Source organism: Priapulus caudatus, unplaced genomic scaffold (assembly GCF_000485595.1).
Source record: "Priapulus caudatus unplaced genomic scaffold, Priapulus_caudatus-5.0.1 Scaffold352, whole genome shotgun sequence".
Classification (NCBI taxonomy): Eukaryota; Metazoa; Priapulida; class Priapulimorpha; order Priapulimorphida; family Priapulidae; genus Priapulus; species Priapulus caudatus.
The window spans coordinates 169,570-192,741 of NW_014577413.1; the positions used below are offsets into that span (position 1 = coordinate 169,570).

The 23,172-nt window shown below is 40.5% G+C and overlaps 3 protein-coding genes across 4 annotated transcripts; 1 reads left to right on the plus strand and 2 right to left on the minus strand.

Annotated features, from left to right (window-relative positions):
• The first annotated feature begins 1,226 nt into the window (after window positions 1-1,226).
• Window positions 1,227-6,359, plus strand: LOC106809416 (dehydrodolichyl diphosphate syntase complex subunit Nus1-like). Its single transcript, XM_014812492.1, has 5 exons — window positions 1,227-1,245; window positions 1,522-1,635; window positions 2,553-2,720; window positions 4,261-4,360; window positions 5,461-6,359. The coding sequence occupies exons 2-5, from the start codon at window positions 1,596-1,598 to the stop codon at window positions 5,549-5,551; spliced, it is 399 nt and encodes a 132-aa protein (XP_014667978.1). The 5' UTR covers window positions 1,227-1,245; window positions 1,522-1,595; the 3' UTR covers window positions 5,552-6,359.
• Window positions 6,360-6,851: 492 nt separating this feature from the next.
• On the minus strand, window positions 6,852-11,066 carry LOC106809408. The gene is made up of 3 exons (XM_014812473.1): window positions 10,815-11,066; window positions 9,494-10,596; window positions 6,852-6,873 (listed from the first exon to the last, which is right to left on the minus strand). The coding sequence occupies exons 1-3, from the start codon at window positions 10,866-10,868 to the stop codon at window positions 6,852-6,854; spliced, it is 1,179 nt and encodes a 392-aa protein (XP_014667959.1). The 5' UTR covers window positions 10,869-11,066.
• Window positions 11,067-14,258: 3,192 nt separating this feature from the next.
• On the minus strand, window positions 14,259-16,826 carry LOC106809422 (TATA-binding protein-associated factor 2N-like). 2 transcript variants are annotated; one of them, XM_014812503.1, is made up of 4 exons: window positions 16,765-16,826; window positions 16,249-16,310; window positions 15,135-15,772; window positions 14,259-15,086 (listed from the first exon to the last, which is right to left on the minus strand). In XM_014812503.1, the coding sequence occupies exons 2-4, from the start codon at window positions 16,288-16,290 to the stop codon at window positions 14,912-14,914; spliced, it is 855 nt and encodes a 284-aa protein (XP_014667989.1). In that variant the 5' UTR covers window positions 16,291-16,310; window positions 16,765-16,826; the 3' UTR covers window positions 14,259-14,911. The 2 variants fall into 2 exon arrangements, with proteins under 2 accessions (XP_014667989.1, XP_014667988.1); XM_014812502.1 differs by having other exon boundaries at window positions 14,259-15,772.
• Between the last annotated feature and the right edge of the window lie 6,346 nt (window positions 16,827-23,172).

Sequence of the window (23,172 nt, forward strand, 5' to 3'; positions counted from 1 at the left end):
AGCTCACTGTGAGATGGATGTCCGGACGCGTAGCCTAGCAGCTCCTCGTCCGAAACCGGTCGCGTAGCCACGGCCAAAATATAAACATAATACTAAACGACCTAAAACTACCTCGGGTACATATCTGTAGTACCTGATACGACAACGACCCCATCTGCTTTACTACTAGTACTAATATTTAATATTTAGATTTTAGTAGGCAGAAACCTGATTTAAGGCCAAGACACACTGCAGTCTGCAGCGACCGACCGTAACGACAAACAACAAAAGTCGCGGCGACTGGCGCAAACACACTGCAGCGACAGCGACCGACGTTAGGTCAAAGTTCACCCAGCACTGTCCACCACAGGCACTTAAAGCGTTTCAATAAAATATAATGCTAAATAAATACGAAATGTATTTACTACCAAATTCTTAATGTTTCTATAATCTCTTTCACCTATTATTGCCGACAGTTTCCTGTAAATTCCGTCCAAATCCTATTTGCAACATACGCTTGCGGCCGCCATTCCTCACGCGGCTGCACTGTGCACACTTACACTTATCTATAAGGCCGCAAGCGTATGTTGCAAATAGGATTTGGACGGTATTTACAGGCAACTGTTGGCAATAATAGGTAAAAGATGGTATAGAAACATTAAGAATTTGGTAGTAAATACATTTCGGATTTATTTAGCATTATATTTTATTGAAACGCTTCAAGTGCCTGTGCTCGCCACAGTGGTTAAACATCATCACATGAACAAACGGCAAAAACTCATGCTGCTGCTTTTAAATAACAGGCTGCAAAAACTCTCTAGGCATAAGGATAATCCGATAAGATAATAAAGTAAAATACACGCAGCAAATTATCATTTACTGTACGTACTGTGTCTAGCTTGCACCCTTTGGTTAGACTGGTGTTGACAGTGTTGACCCACCACACTGCAAGACTACCAGCACAGCATGTTGTAGAGTATACTGTAGCCCCATACAAACTAGGAATGAATAAAAACACATTTGTTTTATTTACTCCTGATACAGACCAATATAGAGCTATACATAAGTATGCTAGGCTGTTGAGATGGTGTAACCTGGGTTATGAGGGACCAGAAAATTCTGAAATCACATCAATGGCACAATATATATATATATATATGTGTTCATTGTAATAATATAGCATAAATAGGGACAGTAAAATTCCGTTTACATATATATTTGCAGGAAAAAAAGGCATTTGGTACAGCCTTTGAAAGAACCTGTAGGGTAATGTGTTCATAATAAAATTATCGTCATTATAAGTCATTTCGCTCTGAAACTTTTCTGAATGTAAACCATATCATTTGTGATTTTATTGAAATTTTCATGTTGTAATATGTTCAAATTACGTTTTCCACGTTTTTTCGTTTGAAAGCATCTTTTCCGTTTCCAATGGCCGTTTCCGTGTTTTCCGTCCGTTTTCCGCGATCGCGGAAAATCACTGTCCCTACATAAACATAGCTCTAGCTATTGAGTTAACTTGTTTATTATCTTCTTTGGTAGGTTTGATTAGACGGAACCAAGCCTTCATCCACAAGTTGTTGAAACAGAAGTGTCAAGAGCTGTTAGGAGTCAGCATGAGTAGGCTTGGTGTTTATTTATACCAACCGCATAAAGGTAATAAGACTGTGTTGTGAACTCTTTTTGTGAAGAGTGGCATGTAAATGTCCTTAAAGGGTAGTTTTTAATTTAATGTACTACAGAAAAACATGTTTGAGTGCAAAAGCCTCCATTGCTTGAAAAATGGGTTCTTTTGGTCTTTGTTAACAATAAAGATACTTAATTGGCTAAAGCCTGGCTTCCTCCTGCATTCGATAATTGAGCTTAAGCCATATTCTTAGGCATCAAGTGAGACAGCATTAAAATTAGTGAACCAGATATGTTTTGGAGTGATGAACTAAACATTTGTTCTTTTATATTCATAACTCCTAAGAAAATATAAATTGCAATAAGGTGTGTAATATATAGTCATAGACATCAATATCTAGACTCTAGAGGGATATAAACACAACTTGAATGGGTGTATTTTTCAAGAAGACAAAGTGCTTTATATTTTAAGGTCCTCTAAAACTCCTCTTGTTTTTTCACATAAAAAATGGTGGGTATAATGTATATTACTGAGAGGGTGGCATTGGTTTGGTGCCATTATTTAAAATTTAGCACTTTTGCATTAGCATTGATTGCATGCTATATTCTATATTTTTGTGTTGAATGCATACATCTGTGCAGATGCCTACCCAGAGTTAAGCTTGAAAACATTTAATTATTTACTGTTAATATAAGATTACATAGCTGATAACAAAGTGACATATATGCTTTACAAGTGAGCTCTTGTTTATCTTGCACCTTGAAATCTTATTTTTGTCTTTTCCCTTCCTGGTAGTGTTTCTTTGCAAGGTGCCAGTTCCAAAAATTTGGTCAAGTGCATGACATTAGAGCATTTGGTTGACTGCTGCACTAGCTGATCACTGCTACTGTTGTTTTACAGTTTAATATATTCTTGGTATTTATATTCATTGCATATCAATTCACAGAGAAAGGAGAAAATGGGATCCATTGCAGAACTCGGGTCAGGTTGCTGGATGGAAGTAATGGCAAGCATGATATTGTTGAAGCAGTGCGGAATGTCTGCATAGATGTACAGCATTGCAAATTTAAAGCTGACAGCATTGATGCAAGGAAATTAGAAGAATATTTAAATGGTAAGTTAGAGAAAAAATACTAAGTGAGGTAGCACAGATTTGCGCAAATTGTAATTGCGACCAAACTAGTTCATAACCAAGTTAACAGTCACTATTTTTAAATTTGGGATTTTTCAATATCGAGATAGCTCTTAGTCGTATAATGTATGATATTTTAAAAGATAACCTCACAACAAGAGACAGCATAGCAGGGCATCATTGGATAATAAAAAATAGTTTACAATATGTTAATTGTGTGCCACTTCTTCTAAATTTCATTGAATATTGCTGAAGATAGCATTGAATTGCATGAAGAAAGCTAAAAGCAGATCTCTTTTAACTGAATGACATTGTGTACTTTGTTTCTGTTGATTACTCAGTCACTAGTAGGGTGAAATTTAATGTTATGCAGGGGTAGAAATTAACTTTTGAATAAGGGAGTCCAACGCTGCCCACAAAAAGAGGGAGTCTGCAGCAAAATGAGGGAGTCTGCAGTCTGAAGTTCAAAACTAAGGCATAACAACAATAACACACGTGCTTATTTTGAAGATTCATGCGATGCACGTCTGCCAAATTTTCTTTGGATATTTGCTGAAAAAATGTGATAATTCCATGAGGCCGTGCTCTGGAACGAACGAGTTAGTATAGCAGAATTTTCAGGGAGTCACACGGAATCCTGCATTTGTCAAATCGGGGAGTCCGACAGTAAATCAGGGAGTATTTGACTCCGGACTCCCGTTAATTTTGCACCCTGGTTATGTGTACCAGTCATATCAGCAATACCTAGCATTTATTAGTATACATGGGTAGCATGATTAACTGATTAACATCAATTACCAGTAGATTGTTTGTAACCAATAATCGACTATGAAATCCCATCCAATTCCCATTGCAGTAGCATCTGAACTAGCACAATCATTTTAGTGTCATTTTAATATAGAATTAAGATCCCTCTGTGTGTCATACACACATATAGGGTAACTTAAAAAATAAATAATAGTTGCATAAATAGTGCAACTCAAGGTGCAAATACTGGGATTTGCAACAGCATAAATATACTGCCATACTGCCATAACATTGATTTTTCACTCATTACTCATTCATGTTGAACAATGGCTATTGCTATCTATCTCCATTACCTAATGCCAAGTAAGCTCATTTTGAAGGACACAGTGCATTGCACAACTTTTTGTTTGCTAAATTAAGTATGGTGCTTATGTATTGTAATAATTGTTATTTAAGTTGAACAGTAATCGCTTTGCTGTTATTAAAGTTTGTAAAAGCCAGTAGTACAACTGACAATCACATGAGTGTCCGTCTGATGGCGTTATACTTTAAAAGGAAAGCTAAAAGCATGCTTTTTTTCTTATGTTAAAAGTGAGACAATGACGTGTGGATGCGAGCATACATGTATTCGAAATTTTAATGTTCTTGTAACTTTTGAGAGGTGGATTTGTATCATCCTTGAACTTCTTCTCAAGCCATTGTTATATATAGAGTAGATATAATAGGTGATGCTCTTGTAAGCTTTTTTTTATATTTTGTTGTTTTCTTCACACAGCAACAGAAGGTTTGCCAGACCCTGGTCTACTACTTGCGATAGGTCCAGTATATTCTACTTCCAACTATCCCCCATGGCAGATTCGATTAACAGAAATTATGTAGGTATTTTTTATTACAGTAGAGGAGACTATTTCGTCCCATTGGTATGATGGGTTAATTTCTTGTGACTAATATAAATGCATTTTCTTGAGTCTAAATAACCAGAAAAGTGGTGTTGCTATTTATTTTATAGTTTTAGGCCATTGTAGTCAAAAAGTCATACCCACTTCTTTACAGAATGGCATGTAGTGGTAACATTTGGATTTACACAATATATTCCAATATGAGTATCAAATGACAACTCTTAGTGAGTGGAGTACAAGTATAATATATAAATTGGTTCTAGTTCAGAAAAAGGCTTGTAATATTTTTTTGGATCATGTTATTCCTATTATTAATAAGTAGGGTTATCAGGGGAGGATCTGCACTAAACTGTGAAGCATTGAGGGCAGTTAAATTGTTGCATTTGCTAGCTGTGCACAGAGAGACAAACATGCATGTGAATATTTTACAGCTGGAGTCTCAGAATACTGATTGTGTGTTTGGTATCTATTGGGTTTTAAAAATATATCAAGAAAACATTTACTGGTGTAAAAAGCATGCAGACAAGGTGGCAATTTTGCACGTAATTTCTCTCGTGCGATCAAAAGAGTAAACAGACTGCAAGGTGTGTCTAGCAGGTGTAATTAGCAGCTGCGTCATGAGAACACTGGTCCGGTCTGCTATCAGGGATCATGTGTCTTACATGCGTTTTACCATTCCTGTGATACATACACCAGTCGCAATCCTAAAAGCAGTAATCAAACTGGCCTGTAACAATCTTTTATTATTACATTAGTTGCACAGGTGGTAGCTATGTGTTGTGCAGTATCATAGAGGAAGTTTAGTGGCTTACTGATTAACGTTGGTGTTGGTGATGTCATTGGCAGTGACGCCAGTTACGTTACTGAGAAAAGAAGCTAGTGTGATTTATTTCTCAAAAGATAAATGCATTGCGCATTGTGTATTGTGTTTGCATGCGTGCGTATGGGTATGTTAAATGGATTTGGTTTAAGTACATTATAAAGAAATATATTTTGAAAAGGTGTGTGAAACAATTTTGTGTAGATTCAATTCTGTATGTTGTATTTACAAAACCATTATTTTTTGTTTTTGGCAGTTATCTGAAGGCAACTCACAAACTTCGGTACTCCGATTTTCTAAACAGTCTGCGTTCGTTTAGCAAGTGTGAACAGCGCTTTGGAAAATGATTGGTGCGTGTCATCATCTCTTTAAAGAACAACTGCATAATTATATGGTATGTATAGGTATAAACACTAGTCTCATCTGTCACCAGTTGTTAAATTTTTGTAAAGAATCACAAGGGTGTTGGCAGTTTCTGTTGTGAAATCATAGGTCCTAGTTTTCCATTGATAGGAGGAATGTTGTTTTTCACAAGTTATGTAATTATAACATATGTTGAGTTTTAAAGCATGCTGTTGTATTTATGAGATTTTGAGGTCAGGTGTTTATTCAAAGACTGTGTGTCAGAATTTCAATACAACTCGTTAACACATTCAATAGCATACATTTAATTGTGCTGCTGATATTCTGCTTGTTACAGTAAGGATTTCAATGTATCAAACTGTGTTACAATGTTTTAGTCAGATCTAAATTAGACAATCAGATCTATATAGCGGCTAGGTGCGAACGACTTTCATCATCATTAAAATAGTTACGTGAGCAAAGGTAATGTTAATTAGAAAAAAAATACATACAATAGGGAAAATCATGTAAACAAATGTAACCAGTATCAATTATAACCACGTAGAAAATAGAGAATGTTGAGTGCATTTTTTGTTGAAACACTGTTTAAGAGTGAAGCAGTATAAACCTATTGGAATGAATAGTCGTGCTATGTGATAGTGATGACAATGCTTATTAAAAATGTTAAGCAATTCATTGAAATCTTAAAAACATTTAGGTTTGAGTACCAAGATATATACTATCACATCGACCGGCTACACAATTATGAATATTTGTAAGACATTCCAGAATAAAAAATAAGTGATAAATAAAGTTATTGTGTTCGTGTTACTTTGCACGTGAGCAGTATGGATTTTTATATTGTTTTCTCACACAATCCGCTATCATATATATATATATATATATATATATATATATATATTCTTGGAGACTCTTCCTAGTCATGTAGTAAATTTCGTTTGCAGGATGTATAATGTTATTTTATTGGTATAATAGATAACAAAATTACTTTTCTTGTTCAGTTGAAAGTTTTTTAATCAACCAGCGAAATGTCAGGATGACGCGCATGTGTTGCAGAAGCTACCGTATATGCATCGATGACGCGAACATGAGTTTGTAATTTTGTATATTTTATTTCCCTACATTTATGAGTTTACATAATATTTATTATTTTTACGTACAAGCAGTGGTGAATCATAGGAGACCATTGTTTAACATTCTAGAAATTTCACTCGAGATTCTAAAGCTCGTTAATTTGAGTTACAAATTAATGTTATTCAGCCGTTTTGAACGAATATTCGAAGGCTATTGAAGAACCTGTTGAAGGCTGCAGGCAACCAATATCATGAGGCATAACAGCAGATACATCTATCTTTCTGGAAGCACAACTATGTAATTGTCCACCTATATGAGAAACTCTAATAGCTAGTACATGTCAATATGCTCATGGGAACATGCTTATAACCTATTAAAATACAAGACGGATTGCGTAGTTACTAACTTATATTACATGGAATTACATATTACATATTATCTAAGAATGTACGTTAACTTACTGCAATACGATCTGTTTTTACAACCAACCATATAGGCCTACCATGGTATCAGAAGTAAATAAAAATATTTTTCATTTACTATATATATATATATATATATATATATCCACTATTCCTCCATTCACTTATCACCACAACCACGACTTCACGTGATAATCGGTTTCACGCAATTAGGCCATGGAGGGAAGCAGGAAGGCATGCTCGTATGTGTGAAAGTAACACCAAACCTGCTCTGGAAATAGCGGTGGCATTGAGATCAAGACTGCATTAATTGCCATCTAGGATATTTAGCCTAATTAACTTTCGGCGTGTAAGTTGAGCCCATGCAACCTCCACACTCCCACGCCCGTACGTTTCTAGCCGATCGGGCAGTATATATATAGGCTCGTGATGGTTTGTTTCGCGTCGCTCCCAACGGAAATAGTTCCCAGTGTATATAGTGTGTCTAGTGTGGATGGCTGCTTGGCCACATTGTGGGCAAATGCATGAATAACATTTCATAGTTCACCAGGTCGTACCTGGTCGTACTATACGAGATCCAAACCCTTCTGGAGCACTTCTGAGAATGGTGGTATAGTCTTTGTCTTGCTGAACGTGGAATCGGGACAGTGGTTCTATCAAATTCCCAGAGAATCAAGAAACAAAGCAAGAAATATTGGGAACTTCTTGCACGCAGCCATCTCTGTATTCACAGCCCTATATGCATGTATATACATCGGTATATGGCTGCAAGGAATTCTAAATATTTCTTCATTTTACCCAAGGGGTGTATACGTATGTACGTGTATATATATATATATATATGCAGTTATACTAGGGTACCGGTAGTGAGAACTTCTGTTAAATTTTTAACAACTCACTATAATAAATATATGCAGTTAGTTAGCCATTTAGCTATATTCAACAATTGATATATATTTTTGATATTGATATTATTGATATAAATTAATTGCGTATTATAACCTAGTCTAGTTTCCTATTTAGTTATTAACTTACTAGTCGGAGTCTCTAACCGTTTAGTTTTGACTGTACCACACATTTAAGACTAGAAAATCAATACATATATATACATTGTATCAAGAGCTAGTAATATATATTATGTATTATTATTATAGTGTATTATTATACACTATTATAATATGTATTATTAGCTATCGTCTGATTGTATATTGTGTAATAATTATTATAAACAATAAGCAGTTGTGACATAGTAAATCTAAAACCTTTTCTGTGACTAAGTCTAAAGCAGGGGTTCTTAACCTGTGGTCCATGGACCCCTTTGGGGTCCGTACGTGGATGGGCTTCAGGGAGTCCGTTAGCCCAACAAGGCTGTGCGACTGATTGTTTATAGGCCTACAATGGTATTGTAATACAAAGTGATTAGCAAGACCGCGGCCGTTTCTTCCGCGGCCTAGGGGTCCGTGAACGGCCATTGTTTGCAAAATTGTGTGTTTATGTGCACATAAACATATTTTTCTGGGGAGGGGTCCGTAGCTTTCACCAGATTCTCAAAGGGGTCATGAGGGGTCCATGACTCAAAAAAAGAAACCACTGGCACTGGCACTGGCACTGGTCTAAAGAGTAAAGGATAAGCATTTTTACTAATTTGCATGCATACGAACACGAGAAGTAATAGATTATTTATTCCTGCTAATAGTCGAGTGCATAATTTGTTCAGACGGTCAACGACCTTATATAATTGTACACGATCTTTTGTGTGGTTAGCAGACGAGCTGATATTTCGTTTTCCGATATTCACCTGTTGGTAGGGGCCAGACAAACGAACATCTCTGCGCTATTGCGTAGTAATGTGAAATGTACATGATATCCGTTCACGAAAAGCAGATCCCTACTTGTGAAATGAAACCTAACCGGTTTAATGACTTGAATGCCTTTAGGAAAAAGTTACTATGCTACAACTGTACCCATGAACAGTTAATCGCATAGCAATAGAATAAATTCGACTAATTCTTTCTTAGTGAATGCGTAGGCAGTGACGTCAATGTGACGTCAATGGCGGACTGACTCGCTGATCAAGGTTGTTGTGGGGACACAGACGGAACAAGTGTAAATGCATCTTGCTGGTGAGTAAAAATAGAAACCTTTTCATTGATTTACTTCTATTTTAGGACTCACCACCTAGGTCAGTTGGCTGGAAATTTAAATGGTAGACCGGCTGGTTTGCTATTTTGTCATTGCTGGTGCAATTCTAACGTGTGGTGGGGTATTCGTCGCTAAACTGGAAGTTTATGCTTTCTGCGTTGTAATAAATATTTTGCGAATTTGCTGGTGGGAATCGCAAGCTAATATTTTCAACGCTCGTGTTAGCTCTAGTACTATAGCCCGCGTGTCGTGTATGCTAGTCGTGTGTGTGTGTGTGTGTGTGTGTGCGTGTGTGTGTGTGTGAGCCTGCCGTACCCGCCTTGTTCGTGCTGCCTGCCGTACCCGCCTTGCTCGTGCTGCCTGCCGTACCCGCCTTGCTCGTGCTGCCTGCCGTACCCGAGTTGCTCCCGGTGCCCACCGTACCTCTGATAACCTCGCTCGTGACGCGGCATCCGGTAGGTTTCGCCGTGAGGCGGGACGTACTGTTGCCTCTTCTTGTGCAGGGTAACGTCTACGAAGCCTACCTTACCCAGGCCAACGCCTAAGAAGCCGCCTTTGCCGTATTTCACTCCAACGTGCGTGTTAGTCTGTCCCGGTGTCTTTTCGGGTTGTAGAAGTTGTTCGAGGCCCCTGTTCTCGCGAAGCACGCGACGCAGAGGGTCGCCTCGATATCCATACCTCGGCCTATTGCCACCATGTTTCTTTCCTCTGTTCGCAGCCGCGTAGCCTATTCCGCCACCGATGATCGCCGCTCCTAGAGGTACAGCTACTCTGGCGATAGCCGGTGATCCCAGCCTGGGTATCTGCAGCGCAGTTGCCCCCTGACCTCTGTTCCCCGACACTTTCGTTGTGTCTATGTCATTCGTGCCGAGTAGGTCGACAGCGGATGCTTTATCGTCGCTGCCAGTAGGGCTGTCGCCGTCAACGCTAGCACTGCTGGTGTCGCTGTCGCTGTCGGTGTCGCTGTCGGTGTCGCTGTCAGCGTCGCCGTCATCACCGGTCGCCTGGTTGTCAGCCACTGCCTGTGTGGCAGAACTTGCGTCGTCGCTGTCTGTAGTCGGGGCTGTTGTAGCCGTAGTACTGTCGGTGGTGAACGTGGAACTGTCGGTGGTGAACGTGGAACTGTCGGTAGTGAACGTAGAACTGTCGGTAGTGAACGTGGAACTGTCGGTAGTGAACGTAGAACTGTCGGTGGTAATGATAGTTCCGATGTCCGTCGATGGATCGCTCGTTGCGGTCGTAACAACAGCATCAATAGTATTGCCGGTGCTGGCGTCGGTTACTTCGGTAGTTACGGTATTTACGGTCGTTGCAGACGTGTCGGTGAGCGCATTGTCGTTGTCGCTGTCGGTGTCATCAATGACTAAACCTTGTGCGAATGTAGATGTTACCTGAAACATTTAAAGAATGGGAATGTTTTATATTTTCATTGGACCAGTGTACTCGGTTTTAACTCGAAGTGTACCACTTTAACGAAAAGTGGTTATCCTAATATCCTCCTACTAATTTTACGTTATATAGTGACATAGAGTGCATTTATATAGTAGTTCATGTATATAGTGACAATTTCGTAAATCCGCGTGTCTATAAGAATATACAAACTACTCACCAGTAGGCCTATCCCAGCCAGCAGTAAGACCGCGTGTCTAGCTTTCACCTGCATCTTGACACTAGTACAGTGCCAGTAACGAATGTTTTGCTGTTCGCCAGGCGACTGACTCGAATTTTGTGCGATTCACGGACAAAGCGCTTGGCGGAAAACGGTCAGCGTGACTTTTACTGTTCGAGAAAGGTTTCTCCTTTGCTGAGTGCATCAGCTATTTACGCTATGTGGGCGACGTCCGGTGAAATGCTTGTGTCGCTCTGCCCGGTTGAGACGAAAATGCGCCGTGACAGGTTTTACGTTCCCTCGTCAGTACAGGCCGTGGAGTAATGACTTCCTCAAACGTTCTTTGTGCCCGTGAAACGCGGTTCCTACCCGGATGATCTGCTGCGACCCGCAAACAGCCGAAGGGTGTGACGATCGGCGACATATCAGCCTGTCGCCGACTAATCGCCTGTCGCCGCACAGAAACAGTGTCTCCATAACGATCACGGTAAGCACTTAAAACATTTAACGCGTAAACAATTTGCTCGTACTCTATCTCCGCCCAGCAGGTCACTGCACTTCCTTCGTACTTCGTGTTGTACCTGCTAGCACCGTGTTACTAATTACGTATAACTTCACCCGTCTGACAGCTTCCTGAACCTTGGTCGCCTCTCTACCAGTTTCTAAACCATTAGGGTCAAGTGAAACTTCTTCCGTCAATTGACTTGCGTTCTTTATTGTGAGGAACTGATGATTCGGAGATGCAAGTACGTTGCAGGTCATGTTGGTGGCGTTGTTGTGGCGCAGCTAAGGACGGACAGGTTCCGCAAAGGTGACGTATGCATTCGAGACTGCTTAGGCCTGTTTTGCGCAGCTTGATAATTTCGACAGCGCGTTGTGCCAATGCACTTTCACACCGTGTAAAATCATCGTTACGTAGGCCTCGATTACGTAGGCCTCGTATCGCTGTGAAGTAAACTATATATGGCATCAGTGCAACTTAGAAATTAGTAAGCCGGCGTGGGCTAGTGATCGGGAGGAAATGTTGAAACAAGCGACTCATGTTTATCAACTAGTTTTAAATTTTACGAGTTATTTAAATTCGTTGATAGTTAATACCAATGTTATCTAACGCGAAAATTAATGTGTTTTATGCGTTGTTGATGCATTTTAGACTGAACGAAGTTACCAGCAAATCTCTATCTGTGCCTTTAAAATCTGGTAGCGTTCGGTGTAGATTGTGTAGTAATGCATTTGACAAATTTGCACAACGTCATATTTTCACACCGTGTAAAATCACAAGTACCTCTACCACGTGCAGACATTGTCCTTCAAACACAATCGTAAAGTCGAAGGAACAGGATATGCTTGGATATAATATGCACATACGTTCTGGACATTGATTTGATTTTAACCTCCACACAATTCTATGCACCACACGACAATTTCACGGGTTAATTAAAATTGTGGCAACTCTTTTGACCGTTTAACCGAATTAAGTGAGAGTGAATAAGAACTTAATATCGGAATATATAATTATGTATGGCGGGTATCATTCTAGCGGTAACTATTAGATAGGTACTTCTATAGATATGTCTCAGCGGAGCATTAACAAAATTTAATATCATCATCGGTGTACTTCGCTGATATTATGTGTAACAGCAGAACGCTCAGCTGCGCGCGAATCGCCCAATTTAAACTGCCGCCTTCACTAGCAACTGTAATAATCTGGAAGTTGTCTCCGTCAGTACTTAACGTGATTGTGTACGCGTTAATACGTAGCCGAGTGTGTGCAATGATTTATGTCAGAAATGAGGAACTAGTCCATTATCATAGCGTTTCACTGAAATACAATCAAAATACATATCAAAAGTCGTCGTGAATGCTTGAACTACACGTGATAGCGTTCCCCGATCATTGTTTGTTAGCTAGGTCGCCTAACCGCAGTAGCGAATCCATGATATTAGAGAGGGGTGTGTGTTGCGAGCACCCAAAAGACGAAGCGTGGAGGTGTATATAGGGTTTCTCCCCATTAACATTGTAAAAATGTAAAATTAGAATGCACGAGGCAACATTTAAGGCCAATCTGCGAACATTTCCAGCATTATACTGTGATCACAGTAATTCATTTTATAAGAAACCACCTGCTGCTCCACCGCGGTGTGGGGTAGGGATCATTACAACAAAACTCAATACAACTAGCGGTAGACCGGCGGCGTTTTATTATGTATATGTATGTATATTTATGTATATGCATATAATACTGTATTATGAAATAAACAGACACCCAGGTACGAACAGTGTGTACATTGACGTAATTGTCTGCACACCTGTGAGTCAAAATTCTGAAACAAAGGAGCGTTTGAATTATGGCTAAAGTCACGGTAAGCAAAAGACATGCATGGTATGTGTGCGTTTCCGTACGCATAGCACAGGATTTATTTCTGTACCGGTTATTAGAAATATTCATAATCCTGCTGTAGTATACACTTACATTAACTGTCACTGTAACAGTCAGCTTCTCTGCAGCCAGAATTAAACGCGTCTTAATTTGGACACGAAACATTTACAATGTGAGGTAACCGGGGATTATAAATACAATAAATAATTGCTGGCCCTTCTTTATTTAGTGTGAAACTATTCTGGTACTCCCTTTAAAGATATCAGATAATGATAAATTATTCTGTGTAAAATGAAATTATTAAATGGAGTGTACTGTCTGGAAATGAGGAAGTATCGCGACATGTTAGTATCTTGACTAGCTACCTGCAATAGAAGTAGGCTACCCTAGTATTTTATGGGCATAAAATATCGCAATTTGAATGATAACTAGTTCAAAATATTTCGCATTCCAATTTGTTAAAATGTTTCGTATTGGCGTATTTTAATCGGAGAAATTCCGTTTATTTAAAGTTAAATTAATCTAGATTCTACTTCGTGAATGTAAATGGCTTTTAGGTAATGCAAAAATTTTAGCATGCGAATATTTCGAAATTTATTAACCTGTACGAGATATCATATAATTCCTTTATGTGCTGTCGTTCATTTATGTATATCTAAGCAATTAACTAAATATGGATCTACTAAACTAACGAATAAATACTGTGTAAATAAATTAAATTAGGTGTGAGATTAGGCGCGATTAATTAGATTGTAGATGTGTACACTGCTGTAGATAATGATCTTACTAATATCAAGAGCTAATACTACATGATGTATTATTAGCTGTTGATAATATGCCATAAAAATGAAAATCTAGAGGAATATTTATCAGAAAAAATTAGGCTGGATTTTGTGTGTAGTTCTCCTGAGATATTAAATATGAACTGATTATAATATTGAGAATAACAGGACCTTAATATGTCCATTGTTGTCTTCTTTCAATGTAGTTTACATTAATGTTCATACATGATAAATACCAATCATTTGCAAAACACGCGTTACATTAATTATAAAAAGAAGTAGTTTGATTCACATGTTAATTTTTTTTTATTTGTTGAAGGCACATATAAATATGTATTTACATAACCGCGTATTTTATTTTCCAAAACTGGCATAAAAAATAAGTCACTAACCTTTAGTTACACATTGCTTAATTATCATTGCGTTATTTTCGTGTTACATAGTCACATATTAATGAATATATTTATTTTGATCAAGATATAGTATCATATTAATGAATTCTTCAACATCAATGTATGCGCGTTTCTGCGTGCGTACTCGCATAGATGCATGTGTGCGCGCATACGTTCGCGTGTGTATATAAACATCCTTTCATAGTTTACAACATTTATCATAGACATACACGAATGATATAATAGTTACTATATATCTATTACACTATAGGTCATGGTCACTAATGGTTGCTGGCGAAATACTTCTGCCTGATGGAAACGAGGAAAAGCTGTGATATTATGTGTTCATGTGTTCAAATACAATGACATATATATATATCCTTTACGGCCAACGGAAAACGATTACAATTATAACTGGTTTTATCCGTGGCATGAGGTTCGTTTGTTGGTATGAGCTTTGCATATATTGAGGACAATAACGTTAGTTAAAACAATATATATAAATATATACTAAAAGAATTATGACATTAACTCATTATCTATTCAGTGTCTGTAATTGTTATTGTAGCCGTAAGGTTGCTGAATAGGTTGTAGCTTTCTGGAATTTCCGTAGTAGTGGACACTAATGCTTTGATCATTTACTTGTGATTTCGCCGAGAATCTGCCATGTGCCGTGTGCTTGTTGTCATGTTTACGCTGATCGCCGTAGCCGCTCTGCCTATCGTCGCCATAGCCGCTGTGCCTTTCGTCGCCATAGCCGCTCTGCCTATCGTCGCCATAGCCGCTGTGCCTATCGTCGCCATAGCCGCTGTGCCTATCGTCGCCATAGCCGCTCTGTCTATCGTCGCCATAGCCCTGTTTACCGTGCCTGCCCATGTTCCTCAAGTAACTGCCAATGCGAGTGCCTCGGCCCCTGCCGTGACCGCCCCTCTGAACTCTGCGAAAAAGATTCTTGGCCCAGTCGCCAGTTTTATGTTTTTTGTCGTTATATCCATAGCTGTCATCGTCGTATCGATTTCGCCGCTGACCATGTCCTCTGCCCTGGTCCTTATCGTCTACATAAACGACGATGTCTTGGCTATAGTCATCTCCACCGTCATGGCCGTACGAGTCAGTGTCATACCCGGTGTCGTAAGTGCCGTAGGAAGAATCGTCATATTCATATCCGTAGTCGCCGCCTCTCCGCCTAGGATGTCGATGAGCATAACCGCCGCCGTAGCGGCTGTTGCCTGTGAAGACACTTCCGCTGTTGGCCAGATTGGTTGATAGCCCAGTGGTGCGATAGGCACTTGGATAAGCATCCGAAGCTACCAAGTCCACCACTATGTTGCTTAATCCATTCACACTATCGCCGGTGTATTCGTCACCAGATGAGCGATATTTGGACGACAGCACTTGCTGTACCTAGATGTTAAAAGTGAAACGTGTGACTAATTGATGGCATGAAATACTGTATACGACATATTTTTCGCGTACAGATATTTTCGCGAATTCAGACTTGACGGAGAATTTCACGAGTGGTTAATTTCGCGGTTGGTGAATTCCCGAATCAGTGAAGAACAGCGTATTGTTATTTTCGCGTGTTGTTATTTTTGCGGTCGGGAACGCGTTCGCGAAATTCGCGAAAATTAAATCACCGCGAAATATACAGCGTATACAGTATTTGTCAACGAGTTTTTTTATTTAGGACATAAGCAAATCAAAATAAATTTAAAATTGTCCGTTCCACGAACCTCTTACCATATATGCACATTGCAGAATTAATAAGCTGATAACACCCATACTGACAAATTCACAACTAAAGCATCTACCTTACTAGCCCCTTATATAAAGCGCCAGGTGAAAGAATTCCCATCGTAACAAGCTATGTTATAACTCACCAGCACGAACAGCACGACGCTGGTCAACAGGGGACCTTTCATCTTCACACTTAGACCGGCACCTAGACAGAAAAAAACACCACGTCCGTGTGATTATGCATAATGGAATATGTAGTGCCTGTAGTTTACCGCCCGCATTTTACACCAAAATTAATACACACAACAGATAACAAGCGGTAATTCCGTTGATAATGTAGCGCATGGTAATCTGAAGACCCACGCGCTGATGAACGATTTAATAATTATATACAGCAAATTTAACCGGATGGTGATGTACGAACACAAATCTGATAAAAAATATGAACGCATAAATTGTCGAGATCGCCTATGGAAATCACCACGACGTTCATGCGATAAACCTCAAACACACAAATCTTAGCCAAGAAATAACGGTCCATGCATGATATTGCCGACTGACCTAATCAGTCAATAAATAAATAAAGTAACGTGACTTTGCCTAAAATTACAAATGCTTTGTGAAATTGCTCCGGTAAAAGAGCTCATAGCCAAACTTACCGTTACAATGCCTTCCCTGGTGAATTGTGTCTAGTTTTCAACTGACTGGCGCGTTCGATCATATCGGTTCTAATGCACCGCAGTTCTCTTATATGGCCGCACGGCGCATGCGTAGTTCCTCGCATTTTCCCGCACTGTGATGGCCTGTGATAGATCGGCCGCAATCGTTTTCTTGACATTTTGGGGTTGATGGTGCACCAGCCAGCAATGCGCGCGCACATCTCGGCCCGTCGCGGAAGTGTGCAGTATCTATCGTCACTAAATCTTTTTTCGCTTTAACGAGGTATTGGAGCTGCGGTTCGCGTAAGTGTGTCGTTGTGTCTTGTAATACCGGGCGCGCGCTAGCGTCAAGTATAGAGATACCAAAAGCCTGCACATACGCGCACGCACGCACGCACGCACGCACGCACGCACTCACTCACGCACGCACACACACACACACACACACACACACACACACACACATGCACACACACATGCACACATGCGCGCCTCTCATAATACAGTATATGTAAATGAGGTGCCTACCTGATCGTGTTTGAACAGATTTTGGAATGGTGGCAACACTTTTGTCCATCGGATCATTGTGAATAGGAGACGAGCCGCTATTTCCTGCAATGCATCGATAGTGCACAAAGACTGGGAATAATGGCACTCCTTGTATCCAACAGCACACTCCTACCCAATCGACTTATTTTGTTTTCAGACGACACAACAGCATAAAGTTTCTCGATAGCGATATATATATATATATATATATATATATATATATATATATTGGGTATCGTTTATAATCTATTGTTGTTTCTATTGCATAATATAAACGTTAATGTCGTACTATGTTAATCATTATATATATTATATCATTTAATAATTAATATAATTATATATATATATGTGTGTATATGCATCTGTGTCCGCATGCGCGCTTGCGTGCGATTAGAGAGATACTACAGCTTAGAATTTTTGAGTACATTATGATAGTAAGTGCATAAATAATAGTATATTATATCTACAAATTTCTATAGTCATGCAATCACATCTGTCATAAAACAACAGAAATCTTGATTTTTGACCCTGACATTACACCTCGCGATTGTGCTGCCATTCTGACAAAGTTGCGCTTTTGTCGATTTATTTAGCACGTTACCGACCGAGAGCTTATCACGAACGTGCAATTATATTTATACCTAACTGCAATTTAACCGAACGATTTTTATTTTAGGACAAATTCGTCCATATATAACTGAATCTAAAAGATGTTTATAAGATATTGCAATCCTTCTCTGCATAATGACATAACTGACTACTCATAAACTCGGCTGCATGGTTCATACGCTTTAGAATACGTAATAGACAACTTCCTGACTATCACGGAACACTAGATCCCACCTAACTCGTTATCTTGTGATTATGTGTAATGAATGATCGAATTTCCTTTAGCGCCTATACTTAATATAGCTTCGGGAAGGCGGTTAACATTAGAGGTTCAAATGAACTTCCATCGACTAGAGAAACTTGAGTTGGTGTCGGGATGTGAGTGGCACAGAATACCAGCTAGGACTGTAATGACGATGTGATGTGACTATCGTAGTATCGAGTAAAACGTCCTGACCTCGCAAATATATCGCGGAAACTGTTCGCTCGGCTAATGATGTCAGTGCCACGCGGGGCGCACCATCCGGACTTGAAACCGATGAACCCTAGCGGCGACATACATCCCCCGTCGATACATCATGAGCTTCGCACAAGGAACCACTTCGTTGATAATTACTGAGCCATTCAAGCACTCGCCTGGTGTCGCGTAGACATTTGGCAATGCGAGTGCGATGTGCTAATTATACTGCTCTTATCTGAACCCACACACACACGCACGCACGCACGCACGAACGCACACACGCACACATGCACGAACGTACGTACACACGCACACACACACACACACACACACACACACACAATATAATATAATTCCCCACCACAGACAACGCTTATAATATTATATATAATATATATATATTAGAAGTAAAGTCACACACGAACACCCGTGTAGATTAGAAATCACAAGTCAAGGTATAGATAAGGCGTGTTTAAAGTTATTGACGAGCTTTGGAGATTCATCTCTTCATCACAGCGTCGCAGACTAGTCGAATAGAATCAAATAATCAAACAATAGCAATGCGTTTATGATAATTAAAAAATGAAATTGATTCTACACAATTCGGCGCTTGCGCCATTGACATTACGGAGACAAAGACGACTGCAGCATATAGTTCATAGTACACGCACAAAAAACATACATACAACACAGACACGCACACCACACAGCACAGCACAACACACCACACTCACACACACCAAAAACACAAACACACACGCCACCCACCCCACCACACGCGACACACAGCACACACGAACACACACAGCCAATCACGAACACACACACACACCACACAGCACACACAACACACACAAGACGAAGGGCAATGACTCAACTATCACACTCGCAATTAAAAGTTTACGTTCTGCACTGATTTAGACAAACGCAACCTCAGAATTATTTCTGCCAGCAGTGTGTCGACGTGAGCTATTTGTATATGGGTGTCAGATGGCAGCCACACGACGCACGTCATCAAATGTGTGTGATCCGGTTGTGTTAAAATGGTCCAGGCAACCGGAACACCATGGGAATTGAGGCGATAGATCTTCAACACACAGCGAGCACATATCGCAAGGCGGCGTTTTTTTCGACAATATAGATATTTGGATTTAAGCGCACTTCAATGCGTAATGCGTTTCGTCGCGACGCATGTAATGATCCCGGCACGCTATAAATTTGAGGCTCGAGCCCTTGAACACAGTGACCTAATTGTGATAAATTGCCAAGTACTGCAAACGTTTTCCGACAAATGGGTTATGAGCTAGGTTGGCTCACGGGTTGTCAGATGTTGTAACGGATCTCGAAGCTCGTAATTAAACTTTTAAAACACCCTATTAGTCTATTCCTTGACTTTGTTTATTAATATATATATATATATATCTATCATATATATATATATATTTCATTCGTTTATGTTGATGGTAATTTTTATTGTAGACATATACAGAGTGAATGTGGTACTATGTTAATCCCCACTAAAGCCTAGTATTCTTTACGCAAAACATTACAGCAGACACTGCAAACGTTAGCGCAAAATTGGGCGGCATCACATTAATTATTTAATGGCCTTTGCTGTTGGGGGCAGCTATGCTCTTCATATGTGTTGGTGAGGGAAGGCAATAGTGCCCGAGCGGATAGCCGATGGCACTATTCCTTCCCAAAGCAACATATGAGAGCATAGTGCCCCAACGCAGGCCTTAATGTTTTTAGTGGATCATGACTATGCATGCTACTTTTCATGCGTAATATACGTTCTCTTTATACTCCCTTATTGCCGGTGCATTCGGATGTTAACAAACTTCGCACAGAACACAACGCCGTTCGAAATTATCTCTTGCGGTTGGCGCCCAGAGACGGGAGATTCCGTGACGTAAAACATGTGCGTTATAATACATGCGTCGCGCAAGCGTAGTGGCCCGCTCAGGCGGCAGCTATGCGCTTCAATAGATGGCCTGCTTGGCGTTATCCAATGAGATTGCAGGACGATTTATCACAGTCATGCCTAACATTGTTTTAATTGCTGTGTCTGTAAGCGCAAATGAATTTTTATTTAATTAAATTGAGCTCGATGTTTTCCTGTAACCATTCTCAATGCTCTTTTGCGCGTGCCCTTGTGGTGGTAAGTTCGATGAATAAACTGATTGTTTAGGCTAAGCTATGCGAGCGGTGAGTGAGTGAGTAAAGGGTGACGTGAGTGAGTGAGTTTAGTGAGTGAGTGAGTGAGTGAGTTGAGTGAGTAAGTGAGTTGAGGGCGAGTGAAGGTGAGTGGATGAGTGAGTGAATGAGTTGAGTGAATGAGTGAGTGCAGTGAGTGAGTGAGTTGAGTGAGTGAGTGAGCTGAGTGAATGCAGTGAGTGATTCGTGAGTGAGTTGTGAGTGAGTGAGTGAGTGAGTGAGTGAGTGAGTGAAGTGAGTTGAGTGAGGTGAGTGGTGAATGTGAGGTGGTGAGTGGTGATGAGTGATGTGAAGTGAGTTGGTGAGTGAGTGAGTGGTGAGTGAGTGGTAAGTAAGTAGGTGGGTGAGTGAGTGAGTGAGTGAGTGAGGTGAGGTGAAGTGAGAGAGGAGTGATAGTTAGGAGTGAGTGAGATGAGTGATGTGAGTGATGAGTGCAGTGGTGAGTGAGTGAGTTGAGTGAGTGTATGAGTGAAAGTGAGTGAATGGTAGCGTGCGTGACGTGGCGTGGTGCGTGCGTGAGAGTGAGTGAGTGAGTGAGTGAGTGATGTGAGTGAGGTGAGTGGTGAGTGAGTGAGTGAAAGTGAGGAGTGATGTGAGTGTGATGGTGGTGAAGTGAGTAGAGTGAGTGGTGAGTGAAGTGAGTGAGTGGTGAGTGATAGTGGGTGGTTGGTGTTGGGCGGGTAGTGATGTGAGTGAGTGACAACAGAGTGATGCGACGTGAGTGAGTGAGTGAGTGAGTGATGTGAGTGAGTGACGTGAGTGAGTGGTCAGTGAGTGAATGGGTGGGTTGGTTGGCGGGTGGGTGAGTGAGTGAGTGAGTGAGTGAGTGAGTGCATTTTGTCATATATACGATTGTCGTGTTGCGACGGAGAAAGCGGGGAAAGAGGTAGATGGATAGCAAGAAGGGAGCAGTGAGATAAGAGGGCGACATCAAGAGAGAAGCGAATGAGAGTGAAGAGGAATGAAAACGGGAAAGATAAAGGGAGGTAGGTACGTGCGCTCTAGGGGGAGTGGGAGCGAGCTAGCAAGAAAGAGGGAGAGAGACGAAAGATAGGAAGCGAGGCACGGGTAGAGAGCGAGAAACGAGTGCGACTGTGAGTTGGAAATATATAGAGAGATAAAGAGGAGAGCAGAGAGAGAGAGAGAGGAGAAGAGGATGAGTGAGAGGAGAGAGAGAGAGAGCGATCTAGAGAAAAAAGGGTTTTTGTGTGTTCTTGTATCTCTTTGTCTGCGTGCGTGCGACATATGCGTTGCGCATATATATATATATATATATATATATTGTGTGTGTGTGTGTGTGTGTGTGTGTGTGTGTGTGTGTGTGTGTGTGTGTGTGTGTGTGTGTGTGTGTGTGTGTGTGTATTAATGTGCGAACTTGTGTGTGTGCGCGTGCGTGTGTGTGTTTGTGTGTGTTAAGAGTGTATATATGCACGTATGTGTGAGCGTATTTCCGCATATTATACACAATCCTCCATTACGTCCAGTACACGTTTCCTCAATTATTCGGTCGCTGTGGACCTACATAGAACAAATGAGAATCTGCCTACTTGTACCCGCTTCCTCTGCGTACGAAAAGGCCACTGTCCTGTCTCGTACCTGTTTAATGGTGAAAGCCTGTGCTTTGCCATTACCACTTTAAGAGCAATTAGCGACCCCCTTACCCCGAGAATCGATTAGTTGGAACAGCCACTTTACGACAATACAACTGCGCTCGTATTGGCTGCTTCGCCACTAACCAAGTTCCGAAATAGTCACATAGTAGAAGGATAGTAGGTAGTACAATATGGACTTATCGATGATGACTTATTGAGATAAAAATTAGTCAGTTTACAAATACCACAACATATCAAGGATACCGGTTCTGGAAAGGTGACCGGCAATATTCTTTTATTTTTCCTGTTATGCACTAGTCAATTGATACCCCACCCCCGACCCCCGGGACGGGTGGGGGATTTAACGCGCATTTACCAGCGTAAATTCCCCGGCGAGCGGGGAATTTAATGCGTACTTTGAATGGCGGGGCATATATAGCGGGAGATTTAACGCTGAACCGTTAAACAAGATGGCGGATCTCGTGTGTGTATATATGTGTGTGCGCGTGCGTGCGTGTGTGTTAGTGCGGGCGTGTGTGTGGGGGGGGGGAGGGTGCCCGCATGTGCATGTATGTGCTTGCGTGCGTGCATGCATGAGTGTGAGTTATATAGTTAAATAGAAACTTTAAATACCATTATACGTTGTTATAATAACGTTTACCTGTACGTTTGGAATAAAATACATGTAGTGTTATAGCAATATTTGCACTCAGGTATATCTCTAGTATTCGGTATTCGATAGCAATTTACATGCTCAGATTTTGTGCTTACGCATGCTCTCAGCTGTGAGTACCGTATGCACGTGATAGAATGTTTTTGGCGAAATAGAATTCTTGTTGAATACCACCTAAATCCCTGTTTGTGCGTACGCACGATATTGTGCGTACGAACTCTTCTTGAATCTGGCCCAGCTGGTTCTTAGGCTATCACCTCGGGCCTAGCGCCATAACAATTAATTTATTGCGATGCTCTCACCTTCTC